Here is a 19,382-nt window from a genome sequence, read left to right as displayed (position 1 = left end):
GAGTTCATTAATCCAGAGTAATAGTTTTATTTATTACTTTATAGCTTACAGATACCTGCTACACGAAATATTTAGTTTTTCTGAAATACACACATAGCTTGGAGCATTGCAATTTGGACAAAATTACATCACCATTGTTATAAGACTATAATAAAGTGATGTCACGTTTAAAATGTCGAAGTGAGCCCTTCGATGTAGTAATTTAGCGCCGGGCTCCCCGAAAGTGGACTCGCCCTCCAATTTATTGGACTCGTCCGTCTTATTCCCCAAAAGGGTCTTAAGATTCCTTCAGATCTTACCGGCCCTTCTGAAGAGGAGATGTGAATGGAGTAGATACAACAAAATTTTAGTTTTTAAACCATTTATATTATTACTTTGCAATTTAATCTTTGTTTTTATGATAGTGGAGGTTAACGACCAGGTGTAACCTGATTGTAAGCGATTACCATCGCCTGTGGATACCTGCAACACCAGAGTTGGAAGTGCTGTGCTGGCCTTGTGAGTACGGTCTTTTCTTGAGAGGTCTTATCGGTCGGAAATACCTCAGGCGACAGTTCATTTTACAATTTAGCTGTGCGAGGCAGGTTTCTGGAGAAACGCACATTTGTGGACTGAGTATGGAAATGTTCGTAGGGCGATCGTGGAAAGAAGTAGCAGAGATTCATTCCGAACAATTCCTCGGAGCACTCCCCGTGATACATGCGATAGAAAATGCAGAGCGAGGCTATATCTCTACGCAGCGCCAAGGAGTCAAGCCGATCCGAAATACGCTGGCAGCCGACAATTCGAGTCGCTCTTCGTTGGATGCGGTCCAGAGGGAGAACCTGGTACTCAACTGGGTTGCCGGCCCATAGGTGAGAAAAAATCTCGCAAATAGTTTATCTGTTTATCTGCTCTATATAGTTCCTGGTGGCAGGATTACGCCCGCACCTCTTATCTCCGTGTGTACGCACATAAAGCTATTATCGGCCAAATCACTCCCCATCTTAATTCTACGTATTTGTTGGGGCAAAGAATTCTGGTTTCCGTTGTCACTTGAACCATTTGAGAATGTTACCTTAACTTTGATCAGGAAATGTCACTTTTTTAGCATTATCTATAAAGTACTTGTGTCCACAAAGACAGGCCATTCCTTAGGTTGTTGAAATAACATTATTTAGGGGTAACTGCTAACTCAGCTACCCGTGAACAAGATGCATGTAACTGCGTCGAAATATCGGGAGCTCGAAAACAATACAAAAGATAATCACGGTTCATATCGCGGTCGATATATGTCTAGTTAAACTAATCGTGAATCATTCAAAACTGTTAACATTTAAGATATTTTTACAGCTATACATAAATTGGTACTTTTCTTGAGAAATGTGCTATATTTAAACTATGTTCAGATGTGAAGCTAGGAGCACTGCAGTCTGCGCCGTAATAAGATCAGTCAATCCCAGTGAAGTTAGCCCGCCTTAGACACTTGACACACCTACACATCTATAGTCAGGTGCAAAGTCAAATTCCAAGTCTACGATATACCTGCCTAATGGATCGGTCGGGGCAAGTCATGTCTCTTCGGATAGTGGAGTTTAGATGACTTAATATAATAACTGATAGACCTTGACGATGTGATGTGGGCTAGAAAGCTGTTCAAATCTTGTTAGTATCCGTGGCTGATGTGCCTCATGTTTTGGATGTTAAAGCAGTCGACATATTGGCAATGCCCGTAGCTGGCACTAAAATCAAAAAGTTTTTTACAGTACATATGGGGCTACTTTTCCGCACTAGTGCGTTATGGCACTTTTCGTGCGTATGTCGAAACTTTAAAGTGCCATATGTACTGTAAAACGTTGTTCGATACACGTGCGAACAGGTAATTCGCAACTCGTGTTTTAATTTATCGCCACTCGTTTCGAATTTCCTCTTTTTCGCACTTGTATCGAAAATAACTATTGTGATATAAATTTAATTACATAATAAATACTAGGTTATATCGCTGAATGACCACTCTTTGAAAAGTCAAGAGTTACTTGTTGATAGAGAAAATACTGAAGTCAAACCCAATAAAGTTGTGTCGTTTTATCATAAGGTTAGGGCTAGCGCCGATAGCAAGCAATACATTTTAAAGATAAAAAGCGGCCAAGTGCGAGTCGGACTCGCCCATGAAGGGTTCCGTATTTAGGCGATTTATGACGTATAAAAAAAAAACTACTTACTAGATCTCGTTCAAACCAATTTTCGGTGGAAGTTTACATGGTAATGTACATCATATATTTTTTTTAGTTTTATCATTCTCTTATTTTAGAAGTTACAGGGGGGGGGGGCACACATTTTACCACTTTGGAAGTGTCTCTCGCGCAAACTATTCAGTTTAGAAAAAAATGATATTAGAAACCTCAATATAATTTTTGAAGACCTATCCATAGATACCCCACACGTATGGGTTTGATGAAAAAAAAAATTTTGAGTTTCAGTTCAAAGTATGGGGAACCCCAAAAATTTATTGTTTTTTTTCTATTTTTGTGTGAAAATCTTAATGCGGTTCACAGAATACATCTACTTACCAAGTTTCAACAATATAGTTCTTATAGTTTCGGAGAAAAGTGGCTGTGACATACGGACGGACAGACAGACGGACAGACGGACAGACGGACAGACGGACAGACAGACAGACAGACATGACGAATCTATAAGGGTTCCGTTTTTTGCCATTTGGCTACGGAACCCTAAAAAGAAAACCATATGTAAACTCCAAAATCCATAATTCAAACATGGAATTTCCGAAAGTTCTTCATCTACAAGTTGTATTAGGGGTCCGTAATAAATCCCGGGGGTCCATACAGGTGACAAGTTTTATTCTGCCTCTAGGGTTCCGTTCCCGATTTATTAAGGTTGGGGGTTGAAAACTTGCCTACTTCTTGTTTGTTGAAGATGTTCAGCAAAATTATTGGTGGACAGAAAAATGAGGGCATATAATGGGTATTTATGCTGGGTTACAAGGATATTTAGGGGCTGTTTGTTTTTCTGGTCTTTTAGGGATGTGACGCTAACGATCACGGAGCAAAGCCGTTGACGGACAGACGGTCATGGCGAAACTATAAGGGTTTCTAGGTGACTACGAACCCCTAAAAACTATCAGTGAAAAGGTCATGATGCACTAAAATAATTTGTCATCGTCAACACCGTGAACTGACATTTTTTATACAATATTGAAAAGACATGTGCCCTAGCATCCTACATGTTTGCCTAACTAAACATACATCGTGCGTGGTTTCTTAGCACAACCCTATTATGCAAAAGCGGGCAAACGTAAGTCGATTGAATTGACATGTACAGTATAAAATAAGGGTCCTAATCTGCTCAGGCTTCAATTAAACGGGCACTTGCGAGGATTAACGCACTGTCGATGGAAACGCTGAGGTATCGAGGAAATACGCGCATGGAACTGGCATCTTCTGGCAGAAAAAATCTTAATTTATAATTATAATTAATAAAGAGGCAAATACTATAAAATAAAGAATTATTTTAAGAGAATCCGTATTTTGTGATGTGATTTTTTTTCATCAAAGTTTTGTCACAATAAAGCTGTTATAAATAAATAAAACAAATAAATATTACACGACATTCTTACACAGATTGACTAAGAATCGATAAGGATTAGGATAAGGATTGATAGATTGTTATCGATTTCACATTACTCTCAAAACATCTTATTTTTGGTCCGCAGAGAATAACAGTTTGTCAGCAAAAATCTAACTTAACCAATTGCTGACCACCTGATTTTTCGGTTAACCAAAATATTATTTTTGGCGGAGCAATTAAAATTACTTCCCTCAAACATACTGTTGTGTGTAATTCCGTTCATTCAAAATTCGTTCCGATTCTTTCTCTGAACTCCATGATTTACAGTAAAATATTTCCTGTTACCATCGCCCCATCTACATCTCTATCTCCACGTTACGCGAAACAATCCTCCGTCAAGCCCGTAAGAAGGCCCTGATAAAATATTAACTGAGCCCTTACGTACCCTCGGGGACGGAGGGTGGGACTGCCGCAGATGGTTGGTCAGACGTGTTTATTTAATTTAAAGCCTTTATACGATACCCTTTACTTGAAAATGTCCGCAACGGTTTGACGCGGTTTTTAGAACGGTCAGCATTTTACTAAAATTCAACTGTTTTTAGGGTTCCGTAGCCAAATGGTAAAAAACGGAACCCTTATGGATTCGTCATGTCTGTCTGTCTGTCTGTCTGTCTGTCCGTCTGTCCGTCCGTATGTCACAGCCACTTTTTACCGAAACTATAAGAACTATACTGTTGAAACTTGGTAAGTAGATGTATTCTGTGAACCGCATTAAGATTTTCACACAAAAATAAAATAAAAAACAATAAATTTTGGGGGTTCCCCCATACTTACAACTGAAACTCAAAAAAAAAATTTTCATCAAATCCATACGTGTGGGATATCTATGGATAGGTTTCCAAAAATGATATTGAGGTTTCTAATATCATTTTTTTCTAAACTGAATAGTTTACGCGAGAGATACTTCAAAAGTGGTAAAATGTGCCCCCCCCTGTAACTTCTAAAATAAGAGAATGATAAAACTAAAAAAAAATATATGATGTACAGCATGCAAACTTCCACCGAAAATTGGTTTGAACGAGATCTAGTAAGTATTTTTTTTTATACGTCATAAATCCCCTAAATACGGAACCCTTCATGGGCGAGTCCGACTCGCACTTGGCCGCTTTTTTTGTTGTGATGACTAGCAGGTTTGAAGAGTTTTTGCACACACTTAGCGCCAGTTGCACCATCACACTAACCGAGGGTTAAGCGGTTAAATAATTAACCCAGTGTCAAATTGTACTAGTAACCATGGTAACTCTAGGCTTAATCGGTTAACCCCGGATTAGTGAATGCTGCAAAGTGGCTATTAATGTATAAAAACAGGGCTTTCCACAGCCAAACAAAACAGCTCGAAATGTTTACGAGTCATTAAAAATCGAGTTACTATAGTAAAACAAATGTTTAATTTTACATCTAACGCCTCACTGACTTTTTATTATAAGAACACCCATTATTATCAACCAAAACTTGTCATCATTTCAGCTACAACATTCAACAACACTCATCACACCATCGTGACGCCGCAGCTCTTACTCACCGCATACCCCAACCTTGTACCCTACAAAATAAAGGCTCTTTTTGCATGTAGATCCCAAATGACTATACCCTGTATAAACTAGGACCTTGTGTCAAGCGAATGAAGACTGTTTTTGCGCATAAAGTTGACAACGTGACGAACGGATGCAGTTGACATGTCAGCGTGGAGTTGGAAAGGTTAAGTGCGTTAACGATGGAACAAAAAGTTTGCTACGTTATATTTGACATTTGTGACTACGAGGGAATTTTGGCGATGTTACAGTGTTCAGTAAATTAAAAATGAAGAGGGCTAAAGTTATTCACGACACATTTTTGTTTCATAGAATGTACGAACGTTGTTAAATTAAAGTAATAGAATAGAATAAGATTTATTCAGGACGCTTAGGTATACAACAAAATTTTACAAACACTTGTCATAAAAATGGTTTTAAACATCACTGAAAAGATTTCCACTAAGCTTGGTGTCAAGGTATTATGAATACCTTGTCGCTGGTCTTCCGTGGAAACCCTTCCAAAAAACGCAAGTTCGTCAATCTAACTAAACCTATAAGAGATATAATAATGTGTTACAACTAATCATCACTTTTATAAAACACTGCAACAGATTGCGGTATCATGAAAATGGATAATTTTCATTTGTAATTTTTGACCAAGCTTGGTACTTACCTACCCATAAAATTATCATCATACCTATGTACTTAATATCGAATCCAATTATATTTATTAATTTCATGAGCAATTATCAAATCAAAGCAAACTTAGATACAAAAAAGATGATTTTTTCATAGATTTCAATGTGAGAAGCTAATATTCATGAACATAAAAAAATCTAATGAAGAGGCCTAATATACCACCGCCATAAAAAATTAAGCTTATTAAACATTCAATTATAACTCGTAAAAAACCAATTAACGATAAAATAACGTTACAGAAACGAGAGAATTACGAGGGAATGAAAACAAGAGATAATGGTGGTCTACGATTTATGAACAGAATTGTGGGTGCTTTGTTACGGCAACATCAGTAAGAGTGCTGTAAAACTGTTATATGTGGTCATTCAGGTTCTTATCTTTTATTTAACTTCGCTTCGGCTTCGCGCACTGTTAAACTAACTCGCTCCTCGCTTCGCTCGTCGTCCAATCTATCTTTTGATGTCAAATGATTTAACAAGCTGACATGCACTAAAAGTACTGTTAAAGTAATTATAATCTGTTATTATTTAACTATTAAATACTACGTCACACAAATTTCTATGCAAATAACAAATGAGCGTTCATTCCCTACTTTTTCCTATGGGCAGTAGTACTTCAACATTATTTTTACCACTGCAGTCATCTTATAATAGTCATCTTTAACTATTCATACATTTCCTATTTGATATTATATGCCTCTAAGCCGGAAACGCTGAATAATCGTTAAACCACAAACACCCACAAACGGACGAAACCACGGCATCTTCGATGCGGGTCTGTTGTTCGCGCTATCTGCGGTGTCAACAGCATCCTATTGTGATTTTTGACAGTCGCCTTTTTTTGACAGCCACTGAATAATGATGGCGGACATTGTTGGAAACTTTGAGAACTCCTTTGTTGTGCGGTGGCTGTTTTGAGCATTTTTGTAATGATTTTCAAGCACTGTTTTGATATTTTTTAGGAAGAAGTGTAAAATTTTAAGATATTTTTTATTCAAAATTTCTTCCATCCTTATGAACCGGGGTTTTGGGTTTTTGTGTATTTATTACTTTCTTTATTGTAAAACTTTTAATTAAAAACACATAATAAGCTCTGCATAAATGTGCCTAAAACAATTTTATAGCATTAAAACATTTCCGCACCCATAACTCCGGAGTACTCTAGAGAATTAAGTATGTATTGTTTATTTTCATTAGATTTTTTTTTCCAGAATTCCGACATGCAATATATCTGTCGTAGTCAGATCGTATAATCCGCCTGTTTTCAAAATCAGGAGCGTTTTGAAATGCGGCGGTTCGACGATTAGCCGGATTGTCATTGCGATACGTTCTTCAATAAGGCGGCCTACGTTTAGCCGCATCGTACTACTATTTAGATTGTAGAGTGACCAGTCCTTTCGGTCGCCTACGTAACCGGAGTTTGACAATGTTTGCAATTTAATTTATTTTTACCATGGTCCCACCGCACTACATGTGTTTCTTTTCCAAAACATTTTCTTCACAACTTAAATAGACGGAGCCCCGCTTTGCGGGGCTCCTATTTCTGGGCGGTTTGACCTTCGGGCATCTGAAGCTACCTAACGAACCTAGCCTACCTACGCTTTTTTCCCCAAAGTGTAATGTTTTCACGATAGGTAGGTTAGGTTCGTTAGGTAGCTTCAGATGCCCGAAGGGCAAACCTCTCAGAAATAGGAGCCCCGCGAAGTTGCCAAGGAATTGATTTTTGAAAAGAAACAGTCCGACGAACTCCAGATTTGATCCATTCCGGCGGATTCTCATTCCCGGCTAATCGTTAAACCGCCGCATATCAAAACGCCCCTGTTTTTGAAAACGGCTAGCCGTAATGTAATACGGCGGATTATACGATCCGACTGCGACATATCTACGAAACAAACTGCTTCAAATACCAACAAATCATTAGGTACATTGAACATAATATTATGACAGGTTATGGAACGTAACGTTATTAAGTTCATTAACTTTAATGTTGTAAAGTTACATTCTATTTTAAAACAATATCCTATATCTTATGTATCTACTTATAATATTTATTTAAAGGGTTATTAAAACCATGTTTTTTCCTTAACCATGGGCACGTTTATCCTCGATGTGGAAATTCAATATCCGCTCTCACGTCGCTATATTTATGCGATCATAAATTGTATGCTATTAAAATTCCCATGTATTTTCTGTACTAACCTTTATTTACAATATGGGCCTGATGTTTATATTGAAAAGTGATTTCTGGATATGTTTTAGGTATTTTAAGCGTACGTGTGTGACCTTTGTCGTATCCATAAAATTGTATAAAAAATATCAAACCTCCACTCATATATTTCGAAATCTATCTATTAAGTTTCTTCAAAAATCTTTACACAAACACACAAATGCCACCACTATTCTTACATACGTTTACTCACACCGACCCCCCATAAAATCAGAATTTACAAAAGATTTCACTACCAACTCCCTTTTTAAACCTTCATCTAAACCACAATATAGAGACCTAATGAACTGTATACAATATATTGTACTAGCATGACGCGATGAACAAAACAAAATGGAACAAACTAGAATGGACCTTCTTGTGGTAAAATAAGGTTTATATTGAAACGGCTGGTTGTTACCCCTTCCAGTGAAGTGTGAAGTAAGGTATCAATTTATTATGTTGTCGTGTTTATTTATAGTTTGTGAGGAAATAGTCAATCAATAGTATACGCACTAGGGGATGAAAGTGCATTGAGCACGGTTTTGTGATTTTTAGGTAATTTAGAGTCCCACCTAGCCTTTGTAATGTGACTAAGAGGATATCTAACTAACTACTTTGGCTGTGATTCAAAAATAATCTTGGCCTCCGAAACGAGAGTGTACTGTCGCATATATCTGATATCGGAGTGGCCAAGGTGTTCACAATATGTGAACACGCACTCTAGCGCCTTGCTTGACAATACAGGCGTTCTCAGATATTTGTGAACACCTTGGCCGCTCCGATATCTCTGATGGCGACTGTGGGCCCGATTCGGATTTTGTAATAGACATCTATTAGATATCTTTTAGACATCGCCAAGATACGATAACGATATGTTTAAAATCTAACCTGTCAAATTTGACATTTCCGCGATTCTGGAGATACTCCTGAACGATTTTCACAAGATATTACTTAGAGATCTAATTCACATCTAATAGATATCTAACACGATCTATCGTAAAAGTGACATTGGTTGCCGGAATTGCGCTGCAAAAGAGAACTAGTTGAAATCTAAACTGTAAAGTATCTAGAATGGATCTAGTACGTGTCGTCTCTTGTGAATATCTTGAAGTTCGAATACGGCAGTGTACCACCTGTAATGTTCCGATTCCGTGCAACTTCCGCTAGTTACTGACGCGAAGCTGAAGAGGATGTCGTTCATTGAAAAATCAGGTGTGGTGGTGTTTTAATCAAAGTAAAGATGGATTCCATTAATTCAACAACGTCCAAAATACTGGACATAAGATATATAACCTTTAAACCCTGTTTAATTTTCTTCCTGAACAAAATAATGACGATACCTAATTATTTACGACACGCGTAAATATTAGAGAAAATTGCATAAACGTAAACGCTTTTTTGTAAACAAAAAATAGTTCACGCAGTGGCAGTTCAATGGCACACCTATCCAATTATCTAATATATCTATTTATTCTACAGGTTAACTTTGCTCGAGTAGTTATTGAAGTGTTCAATAAAGAGGATTTCCTTGTATTGTAAATCTTGACTAAACCTGGAATTCATAAATTTTAGTATCTATAAAAATATCACTCTGTATGTCAACTACATAGTACAAGTATTGCAACATAAGTAACATCTCAGCCACTTGGCTCATGTTTGTCTTTAATTACCCGACTGCCTCAGAAGGGTGGGTAATGTTTTCGAGACTGTTTGTTGTGCCAACTGAGATTAAGTGAGACTTGGCTGTGATTTTAATGGTTTTACTTGGTGCTGTTTTAAGAAGTTTTGCTGCAGGGATAAGTTATGGTGCAGAGCGCCTACCGCGAACCACGTCCGACGTGTTGCCTCTCTGTCGCACTTGTAAATTTGTACGTAAGTGTGACAGGGAGGTAACACGTCGAACGTGGTTCGCGGTAGGCCCTCAGGTTTGAAACTATGGTACTTTGTACGAAATTGCAACGAGCGTACAGTCAACGTCAAAGATATGTTTACACTTTTGCACCTTACTCCATTGTAATAAGGCGAAAAATGAATACATATCTATGATGTCGACTGTAGACGGTTCGTATATACTTTAGTTATCGTAATCGCTCGTATATCCTAAAAATACACTAAACAGCAATGAAAAAGGGTGATTCGGTGTTTGACATGCAACTCATCAATTTTAGATCATTTTATGCCTGACATACTTAAAGATATTGAAATAAGCATAATAAAACTATTCTTGTAATGTCGAACAAAATCAAGTCTTTTGAAATTTTAAAATTGGGATCGTCAACAAACCTGTTATATATTCGTAATTTTCAAGGTTCTTCTGAAGTTTTCTTTACACGCGGCGTACAATGATCTTAATATGTAGTTACCTAGCGCATGCAATATAAGTAGAAATGTCATTATTTATTTTATAATAATCAATAAATTGTAGTTAATGGTCATATTAATTATAAGTCATCATTAATTTGTCGAAGTATCCATCATAAATTCACCTATAGGTATTGTAATAACATTTCTCTTTTAATATTTTTTTTTAACTTAATTTTAAATGTCGAATTAGCGCTGCATGGGCAAAATGGCGAGAAGTAACCGGTGTCCTCTGCGACCCCAGGATACCGGTGAAGCTAAAGGGCCTTGTGTCTTGTACACATCATCCGACCAGTCCTTCTAATATGGTAGCGAGACCTGGCCTGTCCTCGGAAGGCATGTCCAGCAGCTTCACGTCACGGAGATGAAGATGTTGCGATGGCTGTGTGGCGTTACGCGACTAGATCGCATACGTAACGAACACATCCGTGGCAGCCTCGGAATCCGTGACGTAGCGGATAAGCTGCAGCAAAGTCGCCTCCGATGGTATGGCCATATACGCCGCAGACCGGTAGACTACGTCGGAAATAGATGCCTGAATCTCACTGTCCAAGGCCCTAGATCACGCGGCCGCGGTAGGCCTAAGAAGCGCTGGCTGGACGTCGTGACAGCGGACATGCAAGAGAACAATCTCACACATGAGGATGCCGAAGACCGGGCAAAGTGGAGAAGACTAAGCAGGAAAGCGGACCCTGGCGCTAGGCCGGGAAAACGCTAGGTTGAAGAAGAAGAATTTTAAATGTCGACAGCTGTTCCTTTATAAGCAAATTCGGTAATTTGTATCACCAAGACCATCGTCAAAGTGTTATCAAAACTATAACAACTTGTTACATTAGAGTCTACCTCCTAGTCAATACGATAATAAAGATAATTTCCTGGGTATTTTTTTACTTCCCTTTTTCTTTAGACATCGTTCTTTGATCCCTGCTAGGACAGCAGGAGGACAGAGGGGTTTTTAATCGGGACACTCGACCCACGATCACGCTTCACTGAAAAGGGCCCTGATTGTTTTGTTGACAGGCTTATAGCAATTCGATTTCCTGCAATCTTAAGGGACGATTTAATTACAAGTACATTTGCCCGTCTCGCTCGTGCCAGAACATGTACAGGCAGGTATGAGGTAATTTCACGCGGAAATGATAACTAAAGGACATCATTTAGAGTAACATTCCATTTCTGACCGAAGCTGCACTACTTGTACTGAACGCGTCGCTGTTACTGTCAATTTCCATAGTAAAATGAACAGTAGTGCAGCTGCGGTTGGAAATGGACTGTCACCTTTAGACATAATTTTGATGACAAATGTACATTCGTACTGGCGTCTAAAGCCGACCACTGACTAACAGGCCGCCGGACGATATCGGCCTGTCAGTTAGAACAAAAATTTGACAGTTCCGAACAACTGACCGGCCGATATGACTGTTAGTCAGCGGTCGGCTTAAGTAAGTTAATGGTTTTCAAGTACGCAGTGCAGTCGCACGAAAGGTATCGATAAATTAAACAGTTGGTTTTAAAAGTTTATTAAATTAAACTGTCTTTTATATACGAAATATGAAAGCTAGTTAAGTTTAAATTTATTTAGGTAGTTAGTTACCTAGTCGGCACAGACAAATCGCCGACAGACGCGCAGTGCAATAAAACCGTACATTTTACCGCTCCCGAACACGCGCCCGCTATCGCCGCCATCTTGGCTATTCTCAAACGTTCGTTCAACTGAAACCAGAGAATCAAAATTTCGTTATTTGCCTCTCTATCGCTCTTGCATATTCGAGTACAAAGGATGATAACGAAATTAAGATTATCGTTTTTCGCGTAAGGGCCTTAGAGAGCGGTGTAACCAGCACGAATTAAATCCGGTTTAAAATACTTTCAAACGTTAATTTTTAATACCGTTTGATTCCTGTATCTTGAACATTTAAACGTTGTAAGAACTTTGCTAAAAACGTGTCTGAGTGTGATTCTTGAGAGATAAACTTATACTGGTGTGCCCGCTAGGTGGTTTCGAGAATGCCTAGTGTTATCTAATAACATCGTGTCTTTACACGATTATTCTCGGTTTTACACTACACTTAGACACCTATTCTATTTTAAGATATATCTGTGGTGAAACTAAGTTCTTAATTCTTCATGGTAAGCTAAGGTTAACTTTGAAGTTTGCTGGAAGATATCCCTTAATACGAAGTTTGTTACATGTTTTATGAGTATACTTAATATATTATGTTTAATAAAGTACTACTACTGCTACTACCACTACACGGTTAGCATGTCAGACTGCGTAAAAAAATATCTACCATTATCTGATAACTTAACAAAAATATGTCTCTATATTATGTAGAACAGTCGAATTGTTAAGGTACTTATACCTATATGGAGATCAGTCTGTAACAGATACTTTAGAACGCGGACTGTAATAGGGATTTAACTGTATTTGGAATAGTACTTTTGACGCATTATTTCATCCGCAATCAAAAGTAATTGTTGCTGGCTGTACCTATTTGACTGAATGAATGGTTATAATATATTAAATCGTTGTTTATTTGTTGCAGTGGAAATCAAGATGGGGCGTTGTGACGAAACTCTCACCAGCTGCAGGTAAGCTTTAGTTATAAATGTAATATATTATGTGTATTGTTGTTAAAGTCATAGTATCGTGTTATTAAAATAGTCGCAATATGCTAGTTAATAATTTATCTATTAATAGAAAATAAAACTAATTATCTCCCAATGCAACAGATAAAAGCTTAGGTTGAATGTTTTTAGGGTTCCGTACCCAAAGGGTAAAAAACGGGACCCTATTACTAAGACTTCGCTGTCCGTCCGTCCGTCCGTCCGTCCGTCACCAGGCTGTATCTCATGAACCGCGATAGCTAGACAGTTGAAATTTTCACAAATGATGTATCTCTGTTGCCGCTATAACAACAAATACTAAAAATAAAATAAAATAAATATTTAAGGGGGGCTCCCATACAACAAACACGATTATTTTGCTCTATTTTTTGTTGATGGTGCGGAACCCTCCGTGCGCGAGTCCGACTCGCACTTGGCCGGTTTTTACTAAAACTATATTTACAAAAAGAAGCGTAATAAGCGTAATAATTTCGTGGCAAATAAACAAGGCAATAATAATTTTCATTTGAAAAAGTCACAAATGAAAAGCCAGTTAATTAATGAATCAACTTCCTAACTCTAAATTAATAAAACCTCAAAGTCCAGTGAACAGTACAAAAAAAGGTAAAAATGAGCAAGTCATTCACGAGGCAATTATGGCGATAACATCGGATATAAATAATGTCGCACGACCACCAGTGCAGTCGAATTTACTTCTATGTTGCCTAATAATTTTAAGGAGTTATACTTAAAATTTGCACAATGATCATTTTATATTACACTTCTGATAGATAAACTTTACTCCTCTCTGACTAGCCGCCGAGTGGCCTATAAAAAGTTTTCACTTTTTTTTTCAGAATTTTAATTTGACAAATCTAATTTTATATTTTTGGCTTAGTTATTCTGTTTTCATGCTAAAAACCTTTGATACATGCTGTAAATTGTAATAGAGATATGTAAAAAACAGACATAGCTTTTCCTTTTTTAGCACCTTTTCTATGGTGATTTTGTTATATCTGACGAAACCAAGCTCTGATTTCGGGGTTGGCTCTAATAGTGAAAGTTGTTCAGTATGACCTACATTTTAACCTCTCAGAGTTTGGTCAATAACTAAATCACCCTGTATGTATAAAGTATTAATTTTCCGATAGTCAACACCTATGAAGGGTTAAATTGACCAAAATAAAAGGTTGACAAACGTTAGAACCTTATCAAACGGCAGTCCAATCTGTTCCGATTATCAAACAAAGCTTTAACAAACATGACGACTTAAACGAGCTTTTTGATTGCGTCCATATTTGCCCAATTTCCGTGCGCAGTTCAGCATTTAGCATTAAGTGTCAGCCGTAGATTGGGGGTAGATATGCCATGTTGTGGGGTGTGGAGCGTACTAGGGGCTTAAGCGGTTGGTTATCACTACATATTATAAAACAAAGTCGCTTCCCGCTGTCTGTCTGTCCCTATGTACGCTTAGATCTTCAAAACTACGCAACGGATTTTAATGCGGTTTTTTTAATAGATAGAGTGATGAGTGATTCAATAGAAAGGTTTATTATGTATAATTTGTTAACCCGTGCAAAGCCGGGGCGGGTCGCTAGTTGTTATATACAACAAGTATATGTGCCCTGGCTTCTCGCGTATTTATTTTTTATTAATAAGACCATCCTAGGATTCTCAACTAGAATTCTTCGATTTTCCAATTAAGAACCATAAAAACCGATTCTGATCAATAAACGCCAGCTATGACATGATGCATGCTTACGTACAATAAGTAGCCAGCGTGTATGCATCCTGTTTTTGCCGTAGAGCAATGAATGAGTGGAGCATAGTGGAAAAACGCTAGAATCAGAAATAAAAACCGGCCAAGTGCGAGCCGGACTCGTGTTCCAAGGGTTCCGTACATTAAGTCGTGTCCAATGCGCGCAGCGACGTAGACGCATTGATGATTAATTAATTTTATTAATTGTGAAATTAGCGCGGCTCGGCCGCAGCTAGCGAAGTGACGCGATGAGTGCCACCGGACAGGGTGCACCCATTGTGAACGAGCTCCTCGCCTTTCTGCAACAGAAGCTGCTGCTGGAAGGAGTGATGGACACGGTGTCTGCTGTCCAGATCTGTTCGTTGAGTTTCTCCGTCGAAGATATCTGTGCAGCAAAGAAGGTGCTGCACGAGTCCCTCGGGATCGCCGGCACGTATGTACCTCACCGGAGAGGAGATGAAACCGGGAAGAAAACCCTAGAGGACATCATCAGAGTTCTAAGGGAGAATGAAGACCGGATACCGGAGTTTGTGGTGACGGGTGCCTCCAGCCTGCCGTCCTATATTCCGGATCACGTCGACGTTAGCTGCTTGTTGAAGGAAGTCGTGGCCCTAAAAACAAGTTTAGCGGATGTCATTTCGAAGTTTGAAGCGGCCCAAGTCACTATTACCGAGTTACGCAACGAAGTCGTCAGTTTGCGAAATAGTGCCCTCACTCGGTCGGCGGCATCAAATTTCAAGTGCGATGACCGACGAGCCACGAGCCCTAAGTCGGTCAGTTTGCATGTTGCTGACACTGTGAAAAGTGTCGCATCAGCCGTGTCGCCGCCCGCGATCCTCCCGCGCGCGCGCCCTCCCCCCGCCTCCTCCAAATCACGTCATCGTGTGTACGCGGATGTCGTCGCCGGTCCGAAAGTCGCATCGAACCGGGTTAGTGTACCTTTGAAGGTACCTGAAGAGCGAGCGGCTCCCAAAGAGAAGCTCCCTGGTGCCAGTGTGGATGAGGAGGAGTTCACTCTGGTGTCAAGAAAGAAGAAAGCGCGCTCAGCGCCTCGTAAGACTCGGTGCGGTACCGCCGAACTAGTTCATTCTGGCTTGCGGGTTGCTACACCGAGTAAGGCGCTGTATGTGTCGCGCCTGCATTACACCGCCACGGCTGCTGAAGTGGTGGAGTATGTACACCAGAAGACCGGCTATACGCTGAGGGTGTTCCAGCTTCGATCGCGCCACTACGTGCACTTCAACTCTTTTGTGGTGCGCGTGCCGCGACCGCTGCAGGGGACCATCGAGTGCGCCGACTTCTGGCCGAAAGTGTTTCGGAGGTTCCGGGGCAAACTGTCGAATCCGACACAAGACCAGACGATTCAACGGAGCCACGCCGTTTTGTCGCCTAAACAGTGTTTAGTTTTTTAAGTTTATATAAAATGCATATATAATTATAGGTAGTTCAAAATTAATCTCCCGAATAGATTTTTCTAATTTACCAACGATTTTATTTAACGGCACACAGATTCCTTATTCTTTTCAAGTTAAAAATTTAGGTATAATTATGGACCGTACTCTATCTTGGATTCCCCAGATCAATGAGGTTAGTAGGAAAATGTTTGCTGCTGTAGGATCCCTACGGCGGCTTCGTAACTTTCTGCCGCTCGCTACCAAAATTGCGCTTGCTCATGCTCTGCTTCTCCCCATTTTAGATTATGCGGATATCAGCTATCCCGATCTTTCTGTAGAGCAACTAAATAAACTCGAACGTCTTCAAAATCTATGCATCCGGTTCATTTATGGCTTGCGAAAATATGACCACGTCTCCTATTACCGTTCGGAGCTCAAGTGGCTCCCCATACGTTTGCGACGCAATTCTCACATTCTTGCTCACCTGTACGGTATTCTCTTCAACCCCTCTACCCCTATCTACCTGAAGGAGCGATTCAAATACCTCTCTTCTTTAAGATGCTCCCAGAACTATCTGCTTGCCCAAATTTCTTCTTCTTCTAAATTCTATAACGATTCTTTTACATTCCAAGCAATTGGGTTGTGGAATGCTCTGCCGTCTGAGCTAAGACATGCTAAATCGCTTCCCATTTTTAAGGCTCAACTCAAAACTCACTATCTGTCCCTTCCTCAAACTCGTTAATAATTACATTCTGTCTGTCTGTCTGATTCTGTGTTGTGTGATATATTTATGTATGTATGTATTTATTTATTTATGTATATATGTATTTATTTATTTATTTATATATTTATTTATTTATATATCGCATTAATGTATGTAATCATATTGTAATATATTTAGTTGTGCTGATTTTGTTTTTTTCCTGTTCTGGCTGTCCATTTATATTTGCTACCCTTATACATATTTCTTCCCGTCGAAAATGTCTACTACCTGAAGGTTGTCTGGAAGAGATCGCTTTTTAGCGATAAGACCGCCTGTTGTTGCTTAGTTTTATGTTAATTTGCTGTATTTAATCATGTTTTCATTGTGCACAATAAAGAATATTATTATTATTATTCTCTTTATTTATTTTAACTCTTAGGCTAGGTTATTTTATAATATGGATATAAAAATAAAATACAAAAACACTTACAAAAACAATACAAAATACGTATAAACATATTATAAAAAACCTAACCTAGGGTGCCGCCAGCAGCGGGGCAAGGCCCAAGCTGCCGGTGGTCAGGGCTGCAGAGAGAGGAACCGGCGGACTATCCGCGCCGTGTCCAAGATCACCGCCTTCTGCATCTGACCCTTGATCCAACCACCTAGCGAGAGTCTCTCAAGATGTTGGTCGAGACTCTTCGCTATTAGACCGTTCGCTGAAACAACTATCGGGACAATGATCGTCGAATCAACATCCCACATGGCGGTTATCTCGTGAGCCAAGTCTAGGTACTTACTAGACTTGTCCTTCTCGGCTTTCACGAGATTCTCATCATGGGGGATGGTGATGTCAACGAGCACGGCCCGGCGCTGCGATCGATCTATTATCACAATGTCAGGCTTATTGGCTACAATAGTCCTGTCAGTGATGATAGATCGATCCCAATAGAGCGTGGCACGACCATTCTCGAGAACTTGCGCAGGTGAATACTTGTAGTACGGTACTTCGCGGTCCACAAGGCCGTATAGAAGAGCAAGCTGCTGGTGAATAATCCTGGCTACGAGATTATGTCTGTGCAAGTACTCGCCGTTAGCAAGATGAGAGCAACCGGAAATGATATGCCTGAGTGACTCTCCGGGACGGCGGCATGCCCGACAAATGTCGACCGTACCGTCCTTCAGGATATATTTCCGATAGTTGTTCGTCATCATAACTTCGTCCGCAATTGCACAGGCAAAACCCTCGGTTTCTCCGAAGAGATCCCCGAATCATAACCAGTTCACCGACGCGAGCAGGTCCACATCGGGTCCCGTGAGGGCCTTGTAGAACCGCCCGTGTAGCACCTTACTCTCCCATGCCGTCTTGCGATCCGCAGTACTTAGTACCACAGGTTTGCGCCAGTTCTCGTTTGCCAAGGAGAGCGGCGTGAGGTTCCTGTCTACTGCCACCACATCACGATGCATCCCACACTGGTTGTTAAGGAAATAATTCCTGAGATTGTACACCTCGCGGTTGTGGAGATCCTTGGCGTTTAGGAAGCCTCGGCCACCACATTTCCGTGGGATGTACAATCTCATAACTGACGAGCGTGGGTGTAGCATGCGATGCGCGGTGAGCAGTGATCGGACCCTCCGATCCAGGGCATCCAGCTCGGTCTGAGTCCACCTTAGTATGCCAAAGGAGTATGTGAGTAGGGGCATTACCCAGGCGTTGAAGGCGCGCACTTTGTTGCCTCCTGACAAAAGACTGTTAAGGACTTTTGTGAGCCGACTGAAAAAGCGCTCCTTCACCGACCGTCTAATACCCTCGTCCTCAATACCCAACGACTGTGACATACCAAGGTATTTATAGGTTTCTGATTCAGAGATAGATCTGAAAGACATTGTCTCAGAAGGTTGTAAATTTGTTGAATTTACAACCCTCCCCCGCTGTATATGCATAACCGCACATTTATCGACACCAAACTCCATGTTGATGGCACTACTGAAGACTTCGGTGGTTTTCAGTAGCTCCGTCAAGTCTCGGCTATTTGGTGCAAATAATTTGAGGTCATCCATGTACAGAAGGTGAGAAATGACTTCACCCTCTCTCCGAAGCCGGCAACCTAGTCCCAAATCCTTCAGCAGGGTGCTGAGGGGATTCAGAGCTAGGCAGAACCATAGGGGACTCAGACTATCACCCTGAAATATTCCTCGCTCAATCCTTATGAAATCCTGCGGGCCAGGGCGGTCATCCCCGCCTCCTGGTTGACGAAGGACTGTGGTCCACTGTCTCATACACGCGCTTAGAAAGGCTCTCAAAGCTGCATCAACTTTATACAGCTCTAAGACCCTCCCCAGCCATGAATGAGGCACCGAATCATAGGCCTTCTTGTAGTCAATCCAAGCGGCTGAGAGGGCCTCCTTGTTCCGCCGGATTTGTTGGCAAATGGTCATGTCTATGAGGAGGAGCTCTTTAGTACCACGGGACCCAACCCTACATCCATTTTGAGCGGGGGCCAAAATAT

General features: G+C 40.1%; 1 protein-coding gene across 1 annotated transcript in view; it reads left to right on the top strand.

Annotated features, from left to right (window-relative positions):
• Window positions 1-19,382, top strand: part of LOC134653939 (uncharacterized) — a 599,610-nt gene that overhangs the window by 212,230 nt on the left and 367,998 nt on the right. The window contains 1 exon segment of the mRNA XM_063509308.1: window positions 12,956-13,001. Coding sequence (XP_063365378.1) covers window positions 12,956-13,001 — 46 coding nt within the window.

This window comes from Cydia amplana, chromosome 14, assembly GCF_948474715.1.
Source record: "Cydia amplana chromosome 14, ilCydAmpl1.1, whole genome shotgun sequence".
Classification (NCBI taxonomy): domain Eukaryota; kingdom Metazoa; phylum Arthropoda; class Insecta; order Lepidoptera; family Tortricidae; genus Cydia; species Cydia amplana.
Note: the sequence above shows the minus strand (reverse complement) of the source record. Positions and strands in the feature narration are given on the sequence as shown.